The sequence below is a fragment of the Nicrophorus vespilloides genome, unplaced genomic scaffold, assembly GCF_001412225.1.
Source record: "Nicrophorus vespilloides isolate i.1.1-1 unplaced genomic scaffold, Nicve_v1.0, whole genome shotgun sequence".
Taxonomy (NCBI): Eukaryota; Metazoa; Arthropoda; class Insecta; order Coleoptera; family Silphidae; genus Nicrophorus; species Nicrophorus vespilloides.
In genome coordinates this window covers 141657-165463 of record NW_017096774.1, presented here as the reverse complement: position 1 = coordinate 165463, position 23807 = coordinate 141657, and the positions used below count along the sequence as shown (strand labels likewise).

Genomic DNA, 23807 nt, shown 5'->3' with positions numbered 1-23807 from the left:
CTTCTTACAAATTAAGTTCTCAACTTACATGGTTCATACATATGCAAACTTTCTACTTTTCTTGTATGCAATAAAAGTTCAACACACAACTTAAATATTTATATTATATTATTTTAATATTTTTAGACTTACACTGAAACTTTTGGAACGAATTAACCACGTAAGTCAAGGACTTACTGTATTTCTTACCTTCAATAAAAACTTAGATTTAAAGTTAATCCAAAGATAAGAATAGAAGCGTTCTTGAAGAAATCAGTCAATTATTTATAAGTTTTAATTGAAATGTGTTAATTAATAATAATTAATTAATTATAGTCCTCCAGTTAATAATATTAGTTATATAACTCTCAATTATAGTAAATACAAAATTGTTTTATTTGTTACAAGTTTTCATTGTAATGTTACTATTATTTATTATCTAATAATCTAATCCAACGAATATTAAATTCCGTTGAATGAATGGAACGGTGTGTAATTAAATGTGTGTTTCATTAACGCCATTGAAATACACGGGAGTAAATTGAAATTAACTTCATCGGTGGTGCGCATTGAATTCGATGTGAAAACATTGAAAGCCTATGCGTAAACCTCGGGCCGCTCCGATTTTAATTAAATATTCATAAGAAAATGCGAAACTGTATGGAAACATTGGGAGACGTTTGAAAAGACATTTTCGGTATCGGAACGACGTCGTGGAAAAAGGGTCTCGTCCCTATTATATTATATACTGCGAAGGTCGGGAGGCGGCGTAAATTTAATGAAATATTGTACCCACAGTGAATTACGAGCATCTTTGTTTCGCTCCGCATGAAATTTATTTATTAAAATGAAATTAGACTTCACGTAAAATAATAAAAACGAAGGAAAAAGCTCGCATGAAATTGAAACGCGTCCAGTATGATATCAAAATTAATTGAACGTTTAGGTAAGGAAAAGAAACAGTTATTGTCTTTTGCTCCCATCGAAATTCTCATTACATAAAGATTTTTTTTTTTATGGTAAGAAAAAGATTTTATCAAAAGATTTTCCTTTATATTCAGAAAACTGATTTTGATGCTACAAAGAAAGCTACACTTATCATTTAATAAGAAAAAAATATTTACTCACTCAACTAAATAAAAATACTAAAAAACAACAAAGACAGTTGAGAAATACATTTTATGAAAAATAAACAAAAATTGAATTTGCTCAATAATTAAATTTACCACATAAACTTAACTTAATTTAATTATAATTGTAAATTATGAAAAGTATATGAAATGGTAATATAATCATTAATTATGATCTATAACTTTGATTATAATAACCTTCTGTTACTCGCGCATCGTCTGTGAGACTTAATACTGACTGACGTTTTGTAAAAGCACATCACGCCATTTTAGAGCGATGCTTTAAAGGATTAACAACAAACTATTATTAGCAAATTTTATCACACGCCATGCGAGAAGTTGCTTTATAATATTTTACTTTACTTTATATGTATCGACAAAAGGTTTTTGATACAGAAAATGAACCGGATGCAGAGATTTTACGAAAACTAGCAAGGATTAACATCAAACTTTTCTTAGCAGAGTCTATCAGACCCACGCGAGTAGGTGTTTTATAATATTATACTTTACTTTAGATGTTTCGACAAAAGGTTTTTGTTAAAAAAAATTAACCAGATGCAGAAATTTTACGAAAATGAACAATGAAGGATTGACAATAAACTATTCTTAGCAGAGTATATCAGACGCCACGCGAGATGTTGTTTTATAATATTTTGCTTTATTTTAGATGTATAGACAAAAGGTTTTTGATACAGAAAATGAACCGAATGCAGAGATTTTTCGAAAATAAGCGATGAAGGATTAACAACAAACTATTCTTAGCAGAGTCTACCAGACGCCACGCAAGAAGTTGTTTTATAATATTTTACTTTACAGTAAATGTATCAATAACAGTTTTTAATACATAAAATGAACCGAATGCAGAGATTTTACGAAAATAAACAATGAAGGATTAACAACAAACTATTCTTAGCAGAGTCTATCAGACGCCATGCGAGAAGTTGTTTTATAATATTTTACTTTAGACAAAAGGTTTTTGATTTTACGAAAATCAACAATGGAATCAGACAAAGACATACAGAAACAAACGATCAGTACTAATAATGACAATATTTTTCACATTCTTATAAACATACATATCTTTTATTTTTTCCTTGATCTAATCAATATTATATTTAACTGAGTTTCTCATACGCCACTCATGTTTCTATGTTATAATTTGCTGCGCGAGTAACGGAGCTTTATTAATCTAACAATTAATACAAAAATAAGTACAAACAAATTTTAATTACATCAATTAGTTTAAGGTTAAAATAATATAAATATTCAAATTAACTGGAAATTAATTAAATAATTTGTAATTAGTTAATATTAATTACATATCAACTCGTAGTACATAATTAGTTGAAGTCATTTTATTTAATTAACGAGTAAGGGTTTAATTATAAAATCGCATTGGAAAACTCATTGATCGTATTTTGATTGGTTGAATGGTATATTGCAGTAATAGCAAAATTAATTAACTTACGAGCCAAATGTTCTTTTGTTGATCTATAAAAGCAATGATGAACTATATAAAAGCAAAGTCGACACAATTAATATAATTAACTTTCATTCATACAATTTTTTTCATCACTTATCAATACTACATTGAGGAAATAAAAAAAATGTATGAACCGTAAAAAATAAGTTTTATTCCGTAATTAATGTTTGATCATTCGGAGATCTTTACTTTTGATTAGTTAAGTGACTTCAAGGTTTATTTCAGACATTTCTATAAAACATGTTTATTGGTAATAAAACTTTAATAAATAACTATTTTTTTTAATGTATGACGATTCATACAAATATTAGTAATTAAGTGAATGAACATAATTAAAATCATACAAAAGTATTTTTTAGTATAATTTTTGTAAATATTTGTGGACAAATTAAAGATTGGTCAATTCAATATAAAATTTCATATTATATAAAAAATGTGCTCTGTTTTCGTTCAATTAATAATTATTTGGAAATAATGATGACCGTAAAAGTAATTAGTAATAATTTGGAAAATCATTAGCGAATATGTGGGAAATCCGTTTCCTCGTCGTTCCTCCAATTAATACATTTTGCGTGGTCACGAAAGGCATAATTAAAATAAGCTTCAGATGATTAAAAACGGAGTCAATGCGCATCATCGCCTTTCCAATTAGCGCCTAGGGAGAAGGATACGAAGGCAGAGTTACAAGGGGTTTTCAACCACCCTAACAGCAAAACCCCGAAAATGCCATCCCTCACCATCCTCCTTCCTTACCGGATAATTAATTTAATTTCGAATTAATATCAATTATTAGAAAATAAGTAATTCCAAGTTGCGGTCGGTTCGGTCCTGATCAACGACAATTTAGGGGTAGGCGGGGAAGGTGTGGAACGGAAAGGATTTGCAATTTTCGACATCGAAACCGTAATTAATTTAGTGTAATAGATTGTGTTATGATGTTTAGGGATAATTAATTCTAATCAATATTAATAAAATGACGGAAAACGAGCGTAAAATCCGCAGCGTTTCTACATCAATTACCGTTTTTAGAGTCAAATTACACAAAATAAAATGAAAATTACACTGAAATTATTTATTTTTTATTAGAACATTATTATATAAATCAAACAACAAATTTTATAACATATAAATATTTTATATGTAAAATAAATCAAATTAAATTAAATGAAAATATAATTTGACTATACAATAATCCCTCTCAAGATTTACTATCACGTGTTATGTAAATAATTTCAGATTTCATAAGATTTTTGTACGTATCTTTCTCATTAATCAAAGTGTCAATCTTTTGTGAAAACCTTGATTTTTACATTTTCGGTTTTAATCACTGTCACTTTTTTTTATTTATTTAATTATTAATATTGAAAACTGGCAAAATTGTGCGCGGCATCAGCTAAATAATAAAAGTGCTGTAAAAAAGAATTATTAGTATTAAAAGTGTCAATCTTTTCTAAAAACCTTGTTTTTTTAATTGTACATTGTTAGTTAGTTAGTTTTTATCACACATTTTTTTGATATTATCAGTAATTAACAAAGTGTGATCTTTTGTGAAAACCTTGTTTAAAAATACTTATGGTTTTTGAAATTTTCAGTTTTAATCAATGACAATTGTTTGAGAGAACTTTGATTTTTTAATCAGTTACAAAATTTGACATTTTTGGTATTAAAAGTGTCAATATTTTTTGAAAACCTACATTTTTTTGTAACGTTTGACATTATCAATTTTTAGGACATCTTTATTTTTTGATCACACAAAATTTTTGACATTTTCTGTATTTAACAAAGTGTGAATCTGTTATGAAAATCTTAATTTTTAACATTTTTGATAGTTTGTTTGATATTTTTAGTTTTAATCAGTATCAGTTGTTTGATAGAACTTTGATGTTTTAATTAGATAAAAAATTTAACATTTTTAGTATTAAAAGTGTCAATCTTTTCTGAAAAACTTGATTTTTGACCTTTGACATAATCAGTTTTAATCCAAGTGTCAAATTTGTGACAACTTTTTTGATCATACTTTTTTTTTGACATTTTCAGCATTAATCTAAGTGTCTAAGTTATGTGAGAAACTTGTTGAAACTTTCAAACTATTAGCTTAAAAGGTATTGAGGTTCAAAACCTTAAAATATTTAGTATATCAGTCTTTGTACTTGAGCGACTTTATTCCAAACATTATAACAAACGACTAATTTCATGAATCAAAAAAAAATGTATGTGCGTATATATACGTCAGGACTTTCGAAAGATTAAGTTCAAAAAGATACCTCTTCTCGCACAAATTAAATGTAGCAGAGAAAATAGAGTTTTGTTGTTCGTGATTAACGGTCATATATGTGACCTTTGAGGAAATTAACGTCGTTTACAATTCATAAAGCGCCTCTGACTTGCTGCGACCCAAGCCCATTTTATGGACTGTGAAAATCAACTTTGATCTAAGTCCTAAGCACGGAAACGGGAAGATATTCAAGCTCCAATTACGACGAACGAGAGGGCGCTCCTACTCTCATTGTTTCGGACTACAAGAGTGGATGCTTTCGTAATTTATTTACAGCGATTTCAATTTTCACGAACAAAATGAGCATTTTCATCCGTTCGAATGAATAAAAAAAGACAAGAACATGTAAAAAAGTTTTTCATTTATTTTTGGCATTTTGCAGCGGTAAAGAAAGAAGTTTTGGATAGTTAAAAACTGGAGGTATTTGCATATTTTTATCGATAAATATGTAAATAACGCAGCCGAGTTTTGTATTCAATGGATAACAAACCGAACGCAATAAAAAAACATTGCATAACATTAATGATGCAGATTTAACGCTCTGCAGTTTTTTTTATTTTATATATTAGCGTTTTATAACATAGTTTATTGCATTACGCACAACGTTCAATTGCATCGTGTATTTGGTATTGAAATAAAGTAAATACGTTTTTACACATTTATTAAAAAAATATTTTGCTCTATTCATTAAAAACCACAACGAAATATTAATAAAATAAAACTTAAAAAATTGATCATTTTAAGACAAAAAAATGGTAAAATTAACTTAATTACAAAATAACATCGAATTCTGAAAAAGTAGAATAATGTATCTAAAATATATAAAATTAACTAAAAAATGCAAGAAATTAAAAAAAAAATATATTAAGTCATTAAGAAACGTCTTTGGATCTTTTGGAATTTAGCTATAAAAATATTTAAAAAAAAAGATAAATTGTCCAAATATTTTTTTTATATTTTCTGGTTTGGAATTAAGAATTTCTCTCGACAATTTTATTATTGAATTATATGAAACTTCTACCGATAATAAAACATAATTAAATGCATTCTGCACTTTCCGAGAATTTAATAATCCACGCAGAATTTAATATACGTGCTTATGTGAAGTTTATCAACTTTAGAGGATATTATTTCACGGACGATTTTCCAATTAATTTCAATTTCGTATAAACAGGAAAAAAAATTAAAATTGCAATTAAATTGGTCGACCAGATGCAATATTTGAGAGTAATGAAAATTTCCCTTATATATATTTTTTATTTTATTGTTTAATTATTCCAGTAAATATGGGGTGAAGTAAAAAGTTTTAAGCGTTTTTCGTTACATGACTTTAGTGGTGACTATACTGCGACTTAAAATAATAAACAAAAAACGCCCTACAAAAGTATAATCGGTTATAAAAATTTTCTTACATATTTTTTATTTAATTATTCCAGTAAATATTATAGTTATTTTAAATATATAAAACAAAACTTTATGTTTTTTTTTATTTGAAGTGAACATTACATTTTTCGTGCAATTTCTTAATATTTTCAATATAAATATGACAAATGAATAAAAAAAAATATCGATTTTCTAACTCATTTTGTACAAGAACAACGATAAAATTGAACTTTTTTTCTATATTTAACAAAAATTAATAATAAACATAGAACGTCCTACAAAGGCACAAAAAAGTTATCATATAAAATAATTTGTCATGAAAATGTATTATTCATAAAATATCATATTTTTTCCATTACAATTCGTTTTAATTTAATACTCTACCATTAATTATTCATACATTTGTTTGATTGTTTATTCACTGTAATTTGTTTGCATTTTGTGGTTCCAATATTTCAATATTATTTAGTTATGCTAAATAAAGTTTACATAAATTAGCATCCGATGTATAAATTCATACATATTTCAACCAGTTTATTTGTATTCTGTGACAAATTGGTATTTTTTTTTGTTACGTCTGTTAACGGATTACTCAAATAATTTTATTAATTGAAATTAATTACTTTCACCTTAGAAAAAAGTGCGGATTTACTAAAATACATTTTTGCAAAACAGAGCAAAATTGAAATAAATTGTAAAAAAAATACTACACAAAATTATTGAATATACATAGATTTAGTATTTTTTCTCATTATACAGTAGATCAGCGTTTTCAGCAATTGGGAGGTCTAAGGGGAGGCGTGAATGTATTTAATACCTCGATAGACTCAAGTTTCAAACAGTCCGGCAGTACCGATTTCTCGCACTATGTACGAGTTTTTGCTTACACTAATGTTCATAATCATTATTTAAGTTTCTCTTCTCAATTTTTTTTTTCTTAAAGAGTTTCAATATTAGTTATTATTATTAGTATTATAATAACTCCAATTTTCCGTCAATTTCCAGTTTTGATGTAAATACTTGATTAGAAGTTTCTTTGCATCATTAAACTTTGCCTGTTGAACTTTATCAGCACTAGAATTTAACTTAAACGTTAGAAAACAATATTTTGTAAATTGTTAGACAACATTAAGAATTTAATTTAAACATATTTTTATATTTTATATATTTAAAAATCACAAAAAAGGCATAAAAAACAAATTACAAATTTTAAATATAATATTCTTATATAACTTCCCAAAAGCTAATAGACTTGATAAACTAAGACATAAATTATATAAAAAATGATGATTTTTTTTAATTTTTCCTCTACTTTATCTAATATAAAAGCGTATAGTTAATATATTATGAATTAATTTCATTCTGAATACAAAATTCATTACTATTTCTGAAATATTACATTATTGATAATCATTTAAGTAATTTTTTTTTAAAATACTCATAAAAGTATACTAATTACTATTATTTACTATTTTGCATATAGGAAAATAGAAAAGCGAACATTTATCTAGATATAATGAGCTATTGTTTAATTTATTTTAAATTTACTCTAAAAAATATTGAATATTAGATATAGAAAATAAATGTAAAATATATCATTAATATGTTAAAAGTTGGAAATTTTTATAGTTTTAGTTATGACAATGTTATTTTTGACAATGGTGTGAGGCTATTGAGAGAAATGTTGTATACGTGTTTGGTGTATTGGGACAATGTTATCAAAAGTAATGGTTATAATTTGTATAATGGAGCAATGTGAATATTATCAAAAATAACGATTATTATATAACTTTGAAAATGGTAGAGCGAAAATAGTGTTGACCCGGAAATGAAGTGCTGCAAAATGTGTTTATGATGTATAGGGTTTATGATGGAATTAGCGGTGGATGCGCCGGGTTCGCGCGCTAGCTTTTTTTGTAATTACGATTTCTCGTTCGGGAATAGTTGGGTATCGGGTTTTTTTTAACTAGTTTTCGGATGGTTGGAAAAGTGCTCATGCTATGGACAATGGAAGCGTACTAATTAGAAAACTTGATTCCTGCAAATAGTACCGACCTAGATCAACCGTACGTGACATAACCTCGGCGAGGACACGCTGCTTGCAAGCGTCGAAGGTAGAAGGACAACTCCGATCTTCGAAGAATGAAACACAAACAATCCTTTTCGCTTTTAGCAAACAACACAGCCACAGCACACCGAAATTTCGCGAGAATCGAATCGGAAAAAAAGTCAAAGTCTCCCGATTGAGCGGACTACCTACACTGACTCACGGTCTGGATGGCATTGCCGAAGAGCGGGTGAACGCGGACGAATTGAGCGAGATGGGGTTCGTGATCGAGAGAATGAGAGAGAGAGGGAACGCGCGCGCGCCTTCTATCAGAATTTCGGTCCTGCTGATCCTGCTGGTTCCAGGACTCTCTCCCGGAGTTCGGATCCGGTGCGGAGTGCCGACTTCGACTGCACACTCCGGGATGATGATGTCTGGTTGCGGGCCGCACCCGCTTGCGCGATGTGATCGATCTGAAACCGGACCGACCTGGCCCACAGATGTATTATACATGACCCACTCTTACTGCTCACATCGTCCCCGGAGTTATGACGCTCTGTACCACTCTGTACACTCCACTCCTCGTCCTCCACCTCATCCACATCCTAAACCACCTCGGAACTCCGGAGCGCACACGCGACCCCACGCACACACTAACATTCACTTCAATAAGGATGAAATCTTTTAATCGCATAACTCACATCGTCTAACTGCAAAGTGCAGAGACGTATCTAGGGAATCATATACAAATATATATATATACAAAAAAAACCGTTACACAGGTGGCTGAAAGAAAACAAAAACTGAATACTCATAAGCACTTTCCTTATGTAGGTATAATCAAAGATACCTTTGACAGTAATTTGTCGTAATTGGATATCATGCACACCATTATACCATGTATATCAAAGAAACGTTTATGTAGCTGCATTCAATTCAATCTTCAATTAAGAACGTGATCTAATATATCAATAACTACATTCAATTCAAACTTGTATAAAGAACTAGCATTTCAAATCAAAATCCAGAAATCTGAATGTTCTCTGCAAAAATGTCCTTATGTTTTGTACTATAAGACGCACGTGTAGAATTCTCATGAATTGTGTCCTATAGACCAAAAAATATAATCTTTCGACTATAATAGACATATATGATATTGAGTAAAGTATTCATTCCATTTTTTTTCACTATAAAACGCTTTAAACATTTAATTTACTTGAATAAACTCTCAATTTAAACGCAAAGAGACTTTCACATGTCATGCGACTACGATCAAAATAATATTTACTATTAGACTGTAATCACTATTTATTACGTAATTAAAAAAATATGTTAGGATACAGAAATTCTACAAATTATAGATAGATGAACTTTGCACTAAAAAACTGTATCTTTTAATAATAATATTTTTATGATTAACAGACAATAGGATTAAAATGATTTAAGTAATGAAAATTTAAAAAAATAACAACAATATTACAAAACAAAATATGGTATAAACAATAGAAGTAGCATTATCCTTAGTAGACTATTATATTTAGGATCTATATAGCATCAAATAAACAACATATCGTTTTCTTTCCATTTACAATAAGATTATGACACACGAACTCCATTGTACTTGTAAATAGAATGTTCATATTTCTGAGCTGAAAGAAACATTTATGTGTTGGACACAATACTCAAGCCACAAAAATTATTAATATCAGAATTAAAATAATACTTTTACACCCATTTTTTAGTTTCCAAAAGAAAGTCAAGAATGTATGAAGATACAAATAGTAAACGGAGATTCAAATGGAAAGTAATAAAGTTAGAAATATCTACCACCAAAAAATAGTAATGCTAAAGAAAACTCAGAGATGAAGTATAGGAAATGGTGGAAATCCGGAACGCATTGAATCTCAGACAAGTGTAGAGGAATTGGTGTGTTGATATAAAATAGTTACATTTATATTAATAAAATAAATAATAACTTGTTACTTTAGAGATGTTTTTCAACCTATTTTTTCGTCTCTTAAGACTTCCGAAACGCCAAAATTATGATAATGTTTAAATTATGGTACTTCTGTGGAAAATAATCAAATTGAAAATTTTATAGTACAACTGTCATCACCTTAAATTGATAATTAATTTTGTTATAATTATTAAATTACTTGTTATATATGTGGTATATTTTATACTTGCCAAATTGCATAGTTCGAAGTAGTTGATAGACATTTTATAGTTTTACTAAAACTTACAATAGTGTTTACTAACTAATTTTACTTGGAATGTATGAATGAGATCAACTCCTAAAAGTAAGTTTTGTAATTCAAAGAACCCATCTTTTACTTATGTAACCTGCGCCTAATACCGGTAGTGGCGGTGCCACGTTTCTTCCACCGGGATTGAAAATCTTATTAAAAACTTACCTCTCCAGTTCAATTTATGTTTTTCCGAGCGAACCGCACCTCCATCATCTCGGCGAGAACAGAATCAATCCCATTACGCGGAACTGACAACGAATCCCTTTTGTTGTTCATCGTTCATTCAGGGCCTCTCCATCCCATCCCATCCCTTCATAGACGAAATACTCGCATTACTATCCACAATTTCACTATTATTAAAGAACCCGGAAGCGGCGGGTCCAATCAAAACTTTGCGCGCCTTCTTCTCCCGCATCAATCTTACTTTGTCCCCGCTGATCGCATTCGAACAATCTAATTTTCTCTCGGCTACATCAATTTCAGTTTAAAAGGAATTAGCGCATTGAAAGGAATTGCACATTTCTTTTTGTTACACAAGAAACTTGTGCACGCCATACGAATCTGTAATTCAAAACTGTCCGTTGTAACCAAATTTATAACATTGATGAAAAAATAGTTAACTATGATAGTTTATGGTTCGTCAGGAATAAACAAATACACGAAGATCTTCATATAGATTTGGTCGAGGATACAATACTAACATTTAGTAGTAAATACCAAGATAGACTGGAGTCACATACTAATGTTCTGGCTATTGGCTTAGATTTAAGTAATTATCAATGTTCAAAATCTATCCATCGGGAAAACTTATCCATTTAATGTTAACCGTGATCTTAAATTTACTCAATGTTCACATTGACGAACAGATTATAAATAAAATTATTACGACATAAAAAAAAACTATGATAAGTTAACATTCAAGTTTTGTATTGTTCGCCTCAAAATTACTTATGATGCCCTAATGATCATTTTTCGTAGCCACAATAAAACGATTTCAATTAAAACTATTTTTCCCATTAAAAGAAGGAAACTTGTACACGCCATTATTCGATTTGCAATAGAAAATCGATCTGTAATGTTAATGGATAACGGTATATTCTATTACTGAAGGTTTACTAAAGTTAGTTTCCAAGTAGAGTTTAATTCCCATAAACCATTTGTGAGATAAACCGCAGATTGGAGAGTTCCAATGATGATTAATACGCAAGAGCATTCCTTGCATTATGTTTGCATCGCAGCTTAAATGATAAAACATTTCCCACATCCAGATTTCATTTCTATGGATTTCCTATTTATATAATAGCTTAGACGAAGCTTTTACTTAAATGAATCGTTTTGTCTCGTCTCGATTCTTGAAGGTATATGAAAAGACGCAGTGTTTATTACACACAATTCCTCTATTGTTCTCAAACGCATTTGGTTTTGGGAGCGTTCCTCTCTGACGCATCGCCGTCTGGCCGGATTGATTTTCTATCATATTACATGTTAATATTTCACGCAGAAAAAGAAAAAAAAACGAATAAATCTTTTTTATTCCTTCACCGAAACGAGATATATCCTCTCCAAATATCTTATTTCCTCTTGACACTCTCGCATACTTCCTACGTAGACAGCGTAGGAAATATTTATCATATGCACATATGATACATAAAAAAAAGCTAGTTTCTTATTAAATCTGGTCGTCGGTTCTCATCCTAACTTGTATTTTTTCCGATTCTACTATACATGATTTCCTTTCCACTTTTACTTGGATTCCGGAATACTGAACCACCCCAGCAACCCCCCCGAGATGATCCTTCGGTTTTATTATCCATTCTCTCAAAGGTGAGCCTATAGTTCGATAGTTCCCCCCAATGCGACACTCGTTTTCCAATAAATGTAACCGGATACCTTAAGATCTTCCGCCGCTCCACGCTTTTACCTCCGTTCCCAGGCGCCCTTCTTTCTTTTACAAAAATTGACTTCAACGCATATGGGGACCGAAATGAGATTCCGAGTTTTCATCGAGCTCCGAAGTACAATAAAATTAACCCAAACTGCAGCTGCTTATGAAAATTTATTCATTTTAACTTCATCCTTCAGTATCCATTAACACTTCTTAAGAAACATACTTGTCATCCTTTTCCCAGATAAAATAAACGTATTAAATTATATCACAGTCATTCAATGTTACTTGCATCATGATTAGTATTATATAATTTCAATTATATTAAGAATTATCACAATATTTGTGTTATTAATAATCCGAAAATGTTAGACATTTATTCAGTTTCAAGCAGAAATAGAGGATAGAATTTCTTAATGTCTAGTTCTTAACTATAAGAAATATTATCTAAATTTCAATGGTTTAAGTTATGTCATCTCACAACAATAAAACCTATACAAGTAAAATATGCCGGAAAATATTTATTCTTATATAAGGAATAAAACTTGTTTTTGAATAGGATATAGACACAGTAGAATAGGCCATTTAAAAGGTCCCAATTGACATTTTCGTCCTTCCAGGATCAATTCGATTGATAAGACCTCTTCCCTTTGCCGTTCAGGAAAAGGCAAATCGACCTCCATCCAAAATCTGTTAACGTGACAGCTATTCGTATTTCCTTTTTTAGATAGGAAATATTGTAATTCCGACCTTGACAAATTAAACAACATCCTGTACACAATATATAGTTCTATAGAATAGTATTGAAAGTACAGGTATATATCGACTTACGTACAACCGGACTTACGAACAAAATTATAAAAGCTCTAACTTTTTACAAGGATATATATATAGTGTTAAAAAAAATCAACTGTCCAAACAAAAATTGATAATTTTTTTAATAAAATCTAATATCGGGGGACATCTATAATTGTTTCAATATGAAATTTATTGGTATTCTATTATGTAATATAGAATGAGAAAATTTCAATTCTTTTGGACATTATTTTGAAACATTTTGTTTATAAAATGTTCGATATAATTAAGTATGTATATAAACTTGTAATGAAGTTATAAGATTAATAATTAATAATGAAAATATCAAATTGAAGTTATTGTGTCGTAAACTTGGAAAATGAAGAATTTTATCTTCTGCCGATATTTGTGATCACCATGGATACAATCCATTATATATATAACTCTCGTCTGAAGTTAGGAAAACCGTAGGGTCTGTTCCTGCTGCAGCGGAGACAAAGAGTCATAAGTCGTGTCCGTGGAGTGTGGCTGATAATAAAGGTGGTAATAACTAAATTCCCAGTTTCCGAAGCTCCTCCGTGCGATAAGATTTTATTTATGTGTTTTCTCGGACTTGATTGTGTCCCATCCCAATTCGGTGGAGTTTAGTGTCGCCATTCCATTGACTTATCACGTGTCAAAGGGGACACGTATGGATTGTATGGACAGGAATTTTCCGCATGACCGACGAAATGATTGCTGCAAATTCTGATAAGTCCTGCCAAGGGATGTTCCACCATCAAACACCCCAAATACTCATGCACACACATGAGAGGGTGGTGGTTCTTTTCTTCTTTTGCTTCCTTCCCATCGTCTGCACGTAACGCTCGCATCCACAAAAGGCTAGCGAGAAACGCGCTGCAAACTTGCAGTTTTACAGCAGCTCACAAAGAACTTTCAGAAAAGGTGCACCGACCAAAAAGGCTAAAAGCATGAATTTTTAGTGTGACTCGTTACGTAACTCTGGCCTCTCTCCTATCCTATTCTACTGCTAAAATTATTATTTTTTTTATTCATATTCCTATCCTCGTTAATCTGTTAATAAATCTAAAGAATCAATTGCAAATATTTACAAAAGTTCTGAACTCTTACTCCTTCCATTTCATTTTTACACTATGATTTACCTGACATCAAAATAAGTAATCACATCTGTGTCTCAAATGCTATAAAGTATGGAGTAAGCATAATAATTAATAGTTTATATAACGAAAAACTGTAGTAGTTAATAAAAACACAAATTATATTTAAAATCAAATATCTACCCGTTCTTATGGTCTCACCTTCCTTTCGCTCTTATATAAAATGCATACAAGAACCATCTGGTGGCTAACACTTCGACTAGTCACGGAATGTGGTGCACGGTGCTAGAAAATTCCTAACCTATTTTCCAAAATCATAAACAATGGAAATGTAAGTAAAAATATTATATTAAAATTGAGTTTAATCATTTACTTTTTAGCAAAAATGCAAATGTCGCTATGCTGAGCAACTTCGAGGTCATGTCTCACCTCCAAAAAATTAAAGGACAACAAACTAAATCACAACTAACAACAATAACATACCAGGTAAATTCAAATTATTGTTCAACTGAATTGTAACTATTAATAATTGTATTGCAGACATCAAAGTATTTAGAAACATCTCCATGTTCGACACAAACAGTAGCTGGTGTTGTTGGTATATTAAAAGCTCTGGAACCATACAATTTGAATAAAAAGGAAAAGTTAATTATTATTAACAATCCACCTGCAACACCTCTTGAAATACAATTGGTAATATTTCTTTTATATTTATTTAATACAATCATTTTCATATATTCTTTTATAGATGATTGAAAATAGTGAAGAAAGATTGACAGAAACTCAAGTGGAAGAAATTTTGAATTTAATTAATAAGCACATAGGTAAACCTGAGGTTCCTGCTGAACCAGAAGAAGAAGAGGAGGAGGAAGAAACTGAAGCTACATGAAGATTTATTTATTAATTTGTATTTTATATAATAATAATATACATAAATATAGGTATTTATAAATTATCGTTTTTGATCACCCAAATCCTCAATAAAGTCTTCATCAATCTGAAAAAAAACAAATACATTAAATTTGTTTATTAAAGGCTAAGTGATCTTTCAAATACCTCAGGCCATTTCTCTGGAATAATATCAAACAAATCATCTTTGACATCACCTTGAATTACAATTTCATCATCCCCTGTAACAGATGAACCACAGGCAAACTTTTGACCAAAGAATTTAGCAGCTACTTTAAGATCAATATCTACAAAATAAACAACATTAATCAGATAAATGTATACATAACAGTATAATTTATACCAAAGGTGCTTAAACCGGTAACAACAGTGACAGACTTCTTCTTTCCTCTTGGAGCCCTAGAAACACACACTTGTTTTGGACCATCTTCCTTTTTCTTGGCCTTGATCATTCCTTTGCCTCCTCTCTTCTGCCTCTTCTTCTCTTCCTCTCCAGCACCATCCGCTCCATCATCACCAATCTTTACCTTCTCAAATTCTGAAGGCAAATTCTTCTCCAGCCACGTTTTGCATTTCTCGTATTCTGGATAATATTCGCAGTACTGAAAGGCAATAGAGAAATCTACATAAAATCGTATAAAATTAAGTGCTGAAATAATAACCTCAATGGGCATGGTGCAATTTCCACAGTACGAAATATGTAGAGGGTAATTTACCCCATCCCTGGGTCCTGGGGACAACTTGTCCACTTCAGTCATGACTTGAAAGACCTCAATTTAATACCCGACAAGTTTATTATAACCTAAAACGTCGGTACTTTTTAGGAATATTTGGCAATTCAATGGCAGCTGATGTTGGTTGAAAGATGGCAACTGAAGAGAACCAAAAATATATATTGAAATGCATTTAACTTATCCAACGTTTGCATTGCAAATAAATAGCTGATAAAACGATAGTTAAGAACGTTTATTTTTTAAATTAATTAAATAGAAGTTAAAGCAAAGTATCCTTAATAATATCTAACTTCAGTTAGTAAACCTGACACTTGATATCAGCTGTTATTAGTTTGAAAATACGTCAAAATGAGCGGTTCAAAGGTAAGGACTCAATATTTATTGATAAATCATTATTGTATCACTATAGATAAGTCAAAACAAATTATGTTTTTATAGAGATGGATTGCTTTCAATTTCGACCAGAAAGAGACAAAGGATGCTCCAAAGAAGATTAAAAAACCAGTGGCAACTAAATCAGTTGTTGCTGTACCTAATGAGAAATTAAAATCTTTCAAGTTCTTTGACAAAATAGATCCTAAGAATATTGAAGATCTAGCTGTCCATGCAAAGAAAATTAAAGAAGTGGAAGAATGGTTGGATGCTAATGTAATCAATCCTACAACTAAGGTTACCACTCTTAATCTCACCTTTACCAGTTCAATAATTGAAATGTATGCTTTAGGTAAATGTACCTATGCTGTTATTAACAGGACCAACAGGAGCTGGAAAAACAACAGTTGTTAAGGTTTTATGTCAATGCAAAAACATTGATATTCAGGAATGGATTAATCCTATTGACAAGGATTTTGAAACATTCAAAGGACCTGGACAGAGTGTTAGGCTACAAGAGTTTTTAACAGAGTCCAAGTTTCCATCTTTACTAACAAAAGCATCAACAAAGAAGAAAGTCACTTTAATTGAAGACTTTCCAAACACTTTATTGAAAAATACAAATGAGTTTGAAGGAATATTGGAGTAATATTATCCACATTCAATCATTTAATCAAATTTATTAATTTTGATCATTTTTAGTAACTGCTTGGCTAATGGAAAAACGTGTCTGATTTTTATTTGCACTGAAGTTCATAATAACAAAGTTGATATTGCCAAGAATCTCTTCACTGAAGAAATTAAAGACAAATTTAATATTTGCAATATTAACTTCAATTCATGTTCGGTTACTTTATTGAAAAACGCACTAAATAGGGCACAAAATATTGTTAAAGAAAACTTGGATATCCTGAAGCTACCGCGACCTAAAATCATCGAAGCTATTATTGCAACAGCTATGGGCGACATTCGATGTGCAGTAAACCAATACTACTTTGCATCTTTGAAAGGTAATTGCCTTATGAAGTAAACCAATTTGTTAATTCGTGTTATATTTGGTTTTAGGTGCAAGCGAGATTCCTCTAGAATTAAGTAAATTGGAGAAAACAGGTCAAAAACGCAAAAGAGTCGACAAGAACTCCAAAGTAAAATCGATGAACAAGGATGAGGCTCTAGGACTATTCCACGGTTTGGGTAAAGTTTTTAACCCAAAACGCGACGACAATAACAAAGTCCAATGCGATTTCGATGCGTTAGTAGATGAATTCTCGACGGTTCCAAACATTTTCAACGCGTTCTTATTCGAGAATTACACAAAATACTTTGGAGATATTAATGATATTTTTGAAGCTGCGGATACACTGAGCTTTAGCCAAACGTTCATGGACAAATGGAGCGAAAGACACGACACTCTAATAATTCCATTATGGATAAGCGTGCTGGGATTAATGATTTCGAACAAACACAGGGTTTCGAAATGGATTCCAATCAACGGTCCAAAGAAAATCGATATAAAGTAAGTGATCAAAATACCAATTTATTTAAAAAATTAATAAACAAAATATTTATTTAGGTCAAGAAACAATTTAGAAATGCGCCATTTAGCTGTAGGAGATCAAAGTTATTATAATTTGATAACCAAAAGTGAAAAGTATCATAAGTTTAAATACCTGAGGTAGATAATTTCAATAAATTTTATTAATACAAATACTAGTAACAAGTTAAGTTTATATTGTTATAAAAAAAAACTTGAGTTTACGTTGTTTCGTTTTCAGGTACATTTGCTTGGTCTTTTTCATTCTTATTATCATTTTCTGAAGGCTTTGCATCACCTTCATCAGCCTTAGATTCTACATTTGTTATAGTATTATTAGTTTCCATTGATGTCTCTGTTTCAGTTTCCTTGTCTGCATTTTCTTTTTCAGTTTCTGAATCAGATTCTGATTCACTGCTGCTGCTCTTGGCTTTCTGCATCTTTGGTTTCTTTTTATTAGATTTTTTCTTTAACCTTTTAGCTCTCTTCTTTGCAGTTACTTGTTCAGCTTTCCTTTTATTCTCATCAATTTTATCATGATATTCATCTTCTAATTTTTCCTAAGAAAAAATATATATATTGCAGAATGTAATCAATTAAGATACTTTCAAGACATACCCATTTAGCTTTTTCATTCATGTAATGTTGTCTAGCATATTCCTTACGTCTCAAATGCCTGTAAACATGGAATTCTCCTGATCCAGCTCCAGCACTAGAACCCATAACATTCCTAACAAAGTCTGGCACTATTGGTGCACCTCTCTCTTTAGGCCTCTCTGGTATTATCACAGCTTTTTCCTATAATTACTAATAATAAATTTTAAGTTTGAAAATGATTGAATATAGTATTTACTGGATTTTTCATTAGTTTCTCTAGTTTGATCCTTTGAATATCCACAGGTGTCCTGGCAACCACCGGCTTTGATTCTTTAATTTCCTCTTCAGACATAATAATAAGTAAACAAATTTGTTATATCTAAAAGTTGCAAATATAACAAGATTGTACTCAAATCTTTGAGGTTATATATGAATTACTTATTGACGTTTTGGTTGTTTCCAGGGATACCAATAGTTCTTCCTTGAAAATTTTAAATTTTTTAATCCAATTATTTAAAGAAAAACATATTTCTCAGAATCGTGTGTTCTGTTGTAGCTTTCGCGTTAAGCAATTCTTCGTATCGTTTGCAGAAAGAATCTGTTAGATCAAACGGAATTGATTTTAATTGCAGTGCAGCTAACTTGTGCAGTTGAAATATAACTAGGTCGACCAATATTGTGTATAATTGCAAGAAGGCAGGTTCTTTGTACAATAACTCCATTTGCGCAGAAACAGTAATAACCCATATGAATGATAATTAATGTAAATGAATGTCAATTGTCTGTTGAGGCGAAGTTCAAATTATGGGAGTTCAAGAAGTTGGTATTTAATAATAATAATAATGGTGCGGTCGACCCGTTCAGCTGTTTAGACACCTTCAGTTTTGACACTTTCCCATTTTTTTTTTATCCTTCCCTTATATTTTGATATATTTGTCAGTGGATTCAATAACAAATCGTGAATTGTTATCTCATTAGTGAGATACTTGTTGTCTGCATAGGTGAGTGATTTTGTAGTTGATCTAATTAGAAGGTGGAGCAGGGATTTAATATGTTACAAACATCCGTGTTCCAGGCAATGGTTGTTGTTAGTGAGAGTTGGATGAAAAATATTCAATATGAATCATATCTGATGAACAACAGTAACTCTATGGTCATTCCGGCTACCAATACAATGACTGCAAAGGCTGTGTTGATATGTCGGGAGAACTCCCATCCATTCCAAGACAGAACATTATCCTTGGAGGAACCAATCAAAATTGGGAGATCTGTTGCTAGAGCAAGGTCCACCCCAACCAATGCCATTTTCGATTGCAAAGTGCTCTCCAGACATCATGCTTTGTTGTGGTATGAAAATGGAAAATTCTTCCTCCAGGTAAATTTTCTATTCCAATAATTACATAAAACAACCCTACTTACAATCAACACTAACCATTTAAAGCATTCCAATAATATTACTATTCCCATTGTGCCTACACCTATTATATAACTGTTCAAATAGTGCATAATATAAATAGACTACAAATAAAATAAACAACTTCTGATATACAATGAAATCAAATTGAACTTTAATGATTTCATACAAATAAAGATAATATATTGAAATTTATCACACTTTATACATACATATTTTTGCAGTGATTTCAATTTATCATCATATCTCATTCATATTTACAAAAATGAAATACTTACATAGTCTGTAATCATTTTAAGTGAGCATATGATATAGATTTTTATTATTTTATATTTAGGTCAGCATAATTTTTAGCTTACAATTAAAAACAAAGTTCATTAAGTACAGTTATTATGTTGAAAAATACGTTTTAAGCAACATAATAATAGCATGCCTCATATTTTGCTATTTAATTGTTACAGGAAATCAGTTGATAAAAGCGCAAACCACAATTTAAAAACAAGATATTTATGTTTACAATTATATCTACTACAATTATTTCAGTTTATAAAAATCAGTAATTGTTTTGCAGTGTTTAAATTAAGTATGAAAAATTCGTTATTTTACTGAAATATCTCAAAAATTATTTTTGGTAAATTCTAATATTCTTTTACGTATTAATTTGTTCCGTTCATTTATGCATGACGTAGAAACTCATAAATTGAAAACTTATGTTTTAAACGGCCAAAAATAGCTTATCGGTACTTATAATAAACGGGAACTTGAATTGCGAGTTTAGAAATGTATTTTAAACCCTATCATACTAATGCATTATTGGATTATAGCCATTCCCATATATCGATTTGCTGAACAAAGTTTGAATATTACTGTCTGCATTTCCTAATCTTCAATTTCCTTTAAATTTATTTAAAATTTCAAAAAATTCATTAACTTAACTGGAAGTTAGATAACTCTAAATTAAAGATACTTATGGTTGTAATCTTACGTTTTTTAGGATACTAAAAGTAGCAATGGTACTTTTGTAAATAACAACAAGTTATCATCTGTAGAATCCGAGTCCCACGAAGTGAGTTCTGGAGATATAGTACAATTTGGTGTAGATGTAGTTGAAAATAATAATAGGAAAGTCACACATGGATGTATCATAGCAACATTAAAATTGTATCTGCCAGATGGGAAAGAAGCCAAAGCAAGTCCCAGTTTTGCCGAAGGAAATCGCCATGGTATTATCTTAATTTAAGGTGCCTACAGATGCTCAAATAATTTGTACAAATTAACTTTCCGATTGGTTGGTGTTTCGTACAAATGTCCCGATTCAAATAATCGACATAAAGAAATCAACATCATACACTATAGATAGTTCCGTTTATTATAAATCTTTTGCACAAATCATTAGAGCATGTAGGTTTCATTATTTTTTTTACTCATTAATAAAAAAAAACACTAATTTTTATTTTCGCAAGAAAAAAATAGTAATTAAAGGATTTCTAAAATTCATTTAAATAATGTGTGGTTTCTATATTTAGGAGTGGTGCCGTTAGATGAATTGTACAAACTTAATCAAATAATCCAAGAAGCTAGTCAAAGAGAGCAATGTTTAGAGAAGAAGTTGAGAGCTTTACAGCGAGTTGTGGATTCGACACGCCAAGCGGCGGATGAAAGCTGGCAGGCTTGCGTCGTCGAGGAAAGACTTTTATCTAGAATTGCTACACTGGAGAAGCAATTAAGTCAGGCCAATAAAGGCTCGGGAGATGATAGACTGCGCGAAGAGATTACGAAACTGCAAGTAGGTTACAAAAACTTACACAAAAACTATGAGATTTCATGAAATGTTATTTGTATTTGTAGGAAGATCGTACTCAGTACCAAACGGCTGCGAAGGAGGTACTTAGGAAGTTACATGCAGATCGGTTAGCTGCCGTCGCTCGAGCTACAGAACAAGAGAGATCACGAATATCCGCAGAAAACGAATCTTTATTAGCCAAGGAACAATTGGAGCAAGTTCAAACAGAATTACAAGTAATTATTATAATTGGGACGCTTTAGCTTGTTTATAATAATGTTTTTGGTGTTAGGAAGTGGCTCAGAAATTAACGGAAGCTTGGAAGAAGGCCGACGAGGAACGTTTGAATTTCACAGAGAAGGAGAAAGAGCTTCAGGACAAATTAGAGGAAGAATTGAAGAACATCGATAAATTGCAAAACAATGTAGGTTTAAGTGAAAATCAAACTGAGTTTGAAAGCAAATTAATTTTTGATGAGTATGCTAAATTCAAGGAGTTTAAGCAATTTGAAAATGAGGAGGGCGAAGGCGATCAAACTAATAGGAATGTTCCCGGCGAGCCCCAGCAAAACCACATTAATTTAACTGTAAGTTATATAATATAAAAAAACAACAACAACAAATGCGTTACTATTTATATTATTTTTTTGTAATAGGTGGCACCCGTCAGTGAACATGTAAATAACAATAACCAAGCCAGTGAAGAAGATGACGATGAAGAAGATGATGATGATAGCACCGATTGCAATTCCGTCAACGAAGTGAACATCAATGATTGCGAGCCAGAAGAGAGTGAAAACAAGGACGAGTTAGTGAAAGGTAAAGAGAATGAAATTGAAAAGAAAGAGGAGTGCGAATTGGCGGATGAGGTCGAGGAGGTGCGGCGCCCAAAGGCCGTGGATACGAGAACGTTGAAATACCATAACCAATCCGCTCAAAACGAACTGAAGAAACAAATCGAGCAAATGTCGATCGTTTCGTGCGCGGACAAAACAAAAATCGCGCTTCTGGAGAAATCATTGATGACTGAGAAGGAGACTATTTCGTACCTGACAAGTAAACAGACTAGTTTGAAGGAAGACTTGGCGTTCATCGAAGCCAAGTACGTCGAGAGTGCTTCTGAATCGGACTCGTTGAAGAAGAAGATCGAGGCTTTACAAGCTGAGCTTAGCAAAGCCGTAGCGCTCACGATGACCACCGAGAAGGCAACGCAAATCGACCAACTAGCAGTAGAAAAAAGCGACAACATATCTCAAGTTCAAGAGCTTGAAGAGGACCTGGTGTCCTTGAAAGAACGGTACGCTGCCATAACCGAAGAGAAGATTGCCATCAACAAAGATATGCTTAATTTGCACGATAAGTACAACGCTCTTCGCGATCGCTCCCACAATGTGCTCTTCTGCTACATCGCTCCACTCGTACTCATGGTGCTCTACCTACTCATTAGCTCAATGTTTTCCTGATTCACGGCCCTCCTTTTAATTTTCTTCTATTTCGTTCTTGAATACTTATTGAAAATCATCAAAGAAACGTAATGCTCGTTTCCGGAGCCAACCACCAGAAATATCTTAGAGATCTTTTATATTAACCATTTTATTAATACGAATTTTTTATAAGAGAATTTACCGGCAATATAAATATATATTATATATATATATATATAATGAGGCGCAAGCAAATTTTTATATATATACAAGTAAAGTCTGCACAAAGTGGCAAGAGTAATAATTATAATATGTATTGAGTGCTCAATAAATGTATTTTTTTTTTGGGAGTTCGATACGCGTTATATAATATATACAATGTTGGGAAGTATGTGAATTAGTTACGTTTGTGATTTGCTACTATGTACAAAGAAGGACTAAGGATAATGTGGATTGTGGAAAGATTTAGGTAACAGCCTTCGGCGGGGGCGCGAAACATTTTTTTTTTATTGTTATATGCATTAAAAGAGTAATAACAAAGAGATATTAAAGACAGTTTGTAGAGTACAGTTAGATATGTGGATTTAAAAAAATGTTTTTAAAGCCTGTTATTATATAATTATTGTTTAAATATTATTTTTATTTTGCCTCGTTTTAATAAAATCAAAAAAAAAAATTATATATATATATATGAACA

The 23807-nt window shown here is 31.1% G+C and overlaps 5 protein-coding genes across 7 annotated transcripts; 3 read left to right on the top strand and 2 right to left on the bottom strand.

The window, feature by feature from the left end:
- Window positions 1-14597: 14597 nt before the first annotated feature.
- Window positions 14598-15244, top strand: LOC108558129 (DNA-directed RNA polymerase III subunit RPC9). The gene is made up of 4 exons (XM_017914943.1): window positions 14598-14675; window positions 14725-14830; window positions 14885-15037; window positions 15093-15244. Exons 1-4 carry the CDS (start codon window positions 14668-14670, stop codon window positions 15231-15233), a joined length of 408 nt encoding a protein of 135 aa, XP_017770432.1. The 5' UTR covers window positions 14598-14667; the 3' UTR covers window positions 15234-15244.
- Window positions 15236-16105, bottom strand: LOC108558128 (density-regulated protein homolog). The gene is made up of 4 exons (XM_017914942.1): window positions 15916-16105; window positions 15597-15855; window positions 15401-15540; window positions 15236-15341 (listed from the first exon to the last, which is right to left on the bottom strand). Exons 1-4 carry the CDS (start codon window positions 16009-16011, stop codon window positions 15297-15299), a joined length of 540 nt encoding a protein of 179 aa, XP_017770431.1. The 5' UTR covers window positions 16012-16105; the 3' UTR covers window positions 15236-15296.
- Window positions 16106-16256: 151 nt separating this feature from the next.
- LOC108558126 (cell cycle checkpoint protein RAD17) lies at window positions 16257-18079 on the top strand. The gene is made up of 6 exons (XM_017914940.1): window positions 16257-16350; window positions 16426-16656; window positions 16712-17004; window positions 17062-17369; window positions 17425-17875; window positions 17933-18079. The coding sequence occupies exons 1-6, from the start codon at window positions 16336-16338 to the stop codon at window positions 18036-18038; spliced, it is 1404 nt and encodes a 467-aa protein (XP_017770429.1). The 5' UTR covers window positions 16257-16335; the 3' UTR covers window positions 18039-18079.
- On the bottom strand, window positions 18040-18989 carry LOC108558127 (PRKR-interacting protein 1 homolog). Its single transcript, XM_017914941.1, has 4 exons — window positions 18929-18989; window positions 18747-18869; window positions 18512-18691; window positions 18040-18453 (listed from the first exon to the last, which is right to left on the bottom strand). The coding sequence occupies exons 2-4, from the start codon at window positions 18840-18842 to the stop codon at window positions 18115-18117; spliced, it is 615 nt and encodes a 204-aa protein (XP_017770430.1). The 5' UTR covers window positions 18843-18869; window positions 18929-18989; the 3' UTR covers window positions 18040-18114.
- A 358-nt stretch (window positions 18990-19347) lies between these two features.
- Window positions 19348-23746, top strand: LOC108558125 (sarcolemmal membrane-associated protein). Of its 3 annotated transcripts, none has more exons than XM_017914939.1 (8): window positions 19348-19491; window positions 19566-19865; window positions 20899-21127; window positions 21431-21690; window positions 21753-21923; window positions 21980-22111; window positions 22190-22273; window positions 22343-23746. In XM_017914939.1, exons 2-8 carry the CDS (start codon window positions 19569-19571, stop codon window positions 23147-23149), a joined length of 1980 nt encoding a protein of 659 aa, XP_017770428.1. In that variant the 5' UTR covers window positions 19348-19491; window positions 19566-19568; the 3' UTR covers window positions 23150-23746. The 3 variants fall into 3 exon arrangements, with proteins under 3 accessions (XP_017770428.1, XP_017770427.1, XP_017770426.1); XM_017914938.1 differs by having other exon boundaries at window positions 22181-22273; XM_017914937.1 differs by having other exon boundaries at window positions 19349-19491; window positions 21980-22273; window positions 22343-23745.
- Window positions 23747-23807: the final 61 nt, after the last annotated feature.

Excerpts from the sequence above, each read along its gene's own strand:
- LOC108558129 (XM_017914943.1), top strand. Across the intron at positions 14,831-14,884 it reads TAACAACAATAACATACCAG|ACATCAAAGTATTTAGAAAC; the intron begins GTAAATTCAAAT and ends ATTGTATTGCAG. Across the intron at positions 15,038-15,092 it reads CACCTCTTGAAATACAATTG|ATGATTGAAAATAGTGAAGA; the intron begins GTAATATTTCTT and ends ATTCTTTTATAG.
- LOC108558128 (XM_017914942.1), bottom strand. The coding sequence starts at position 16,011 with ATGACTGAAGTGGACAAGTTGTCCCCAGGACCCAGGGATGGGGTAAAT. Across the intron at positions 15,856-15,915 it reads ATTGCACCATGCCCATTGAG|TACTGCGAATATTATCCAGA; the intron begins GTTATTATTTCA and ends ATTGCCTTTCAG. Across the intron at positions 15,342-15,400 it reads TTCCAGAGAAATGGCCTGAG|ATTGATGAAGACTTTATTGA; the intron begins GTATTTGAAAGA and ends GTTTTTTTTCAG.
- LOC108558126 (XM_017914940.1), top strand. Across the intron at positions 16,657-16,711 it reads TAATCAATCCTACAACTAAG|GTAAATGTACCTATGCTGTT; the intron begins GTTACCACTCTT and ends TGTATGCTTTAG. Across the intron at positions 17,876-17,932 it reads CCAAAGAAAATCGATATAAA|GTCAAGAAACAATTTAGAAA; the intron begins GTAAGTGATCAA and ends ATATTTATTTAG.
- LOC108558127 (XM_017914941.1), bottom strand. The coding sequence starts at position 18,842 with ATGTCTGAAGAGGAAATTAAAGAATCAAAGCCGGTGGTTGCCAGGACA. Across the intron at positions 18,692-18,746 it reads AGAAACTAATGAAAAATCCA|GAAAAAGCTGTGATAATACC; the intron begins GTAAATACTATA and ends TAGTAATTATAG. Across the intron at positions 18,454-18,511 it reads TGAATGAAAAAGCTAAATGG|GAAAAATTAGAAGATGAATA; the intron begins GTATGTCTTGAA and ends ATTTTTTCTTAG.
- LOC108558125 (XM_017914937.1), top strand. The coding sequence starts at position 19,569 with ATGGTTGTTGTTAGTGAGAGTTGGATGAAAAATATTCAATATGAATCA. Across the intron at positions 19,866-20,898 it reads ATGGAAAATTCTTCCTCCAG|GATACTAAAAGTAGCAATGG; the intron begins GTAAATTTTCTA and ends TACGTTTTTTAG. Across the intron at positions 21,691-21,752 it reads AAGAGATTACGAAACTGCAA|GAAGATCGTACTCAGTACCA; the intron begins GTAGGTTACAAA and ends TTGTATTTGTAG.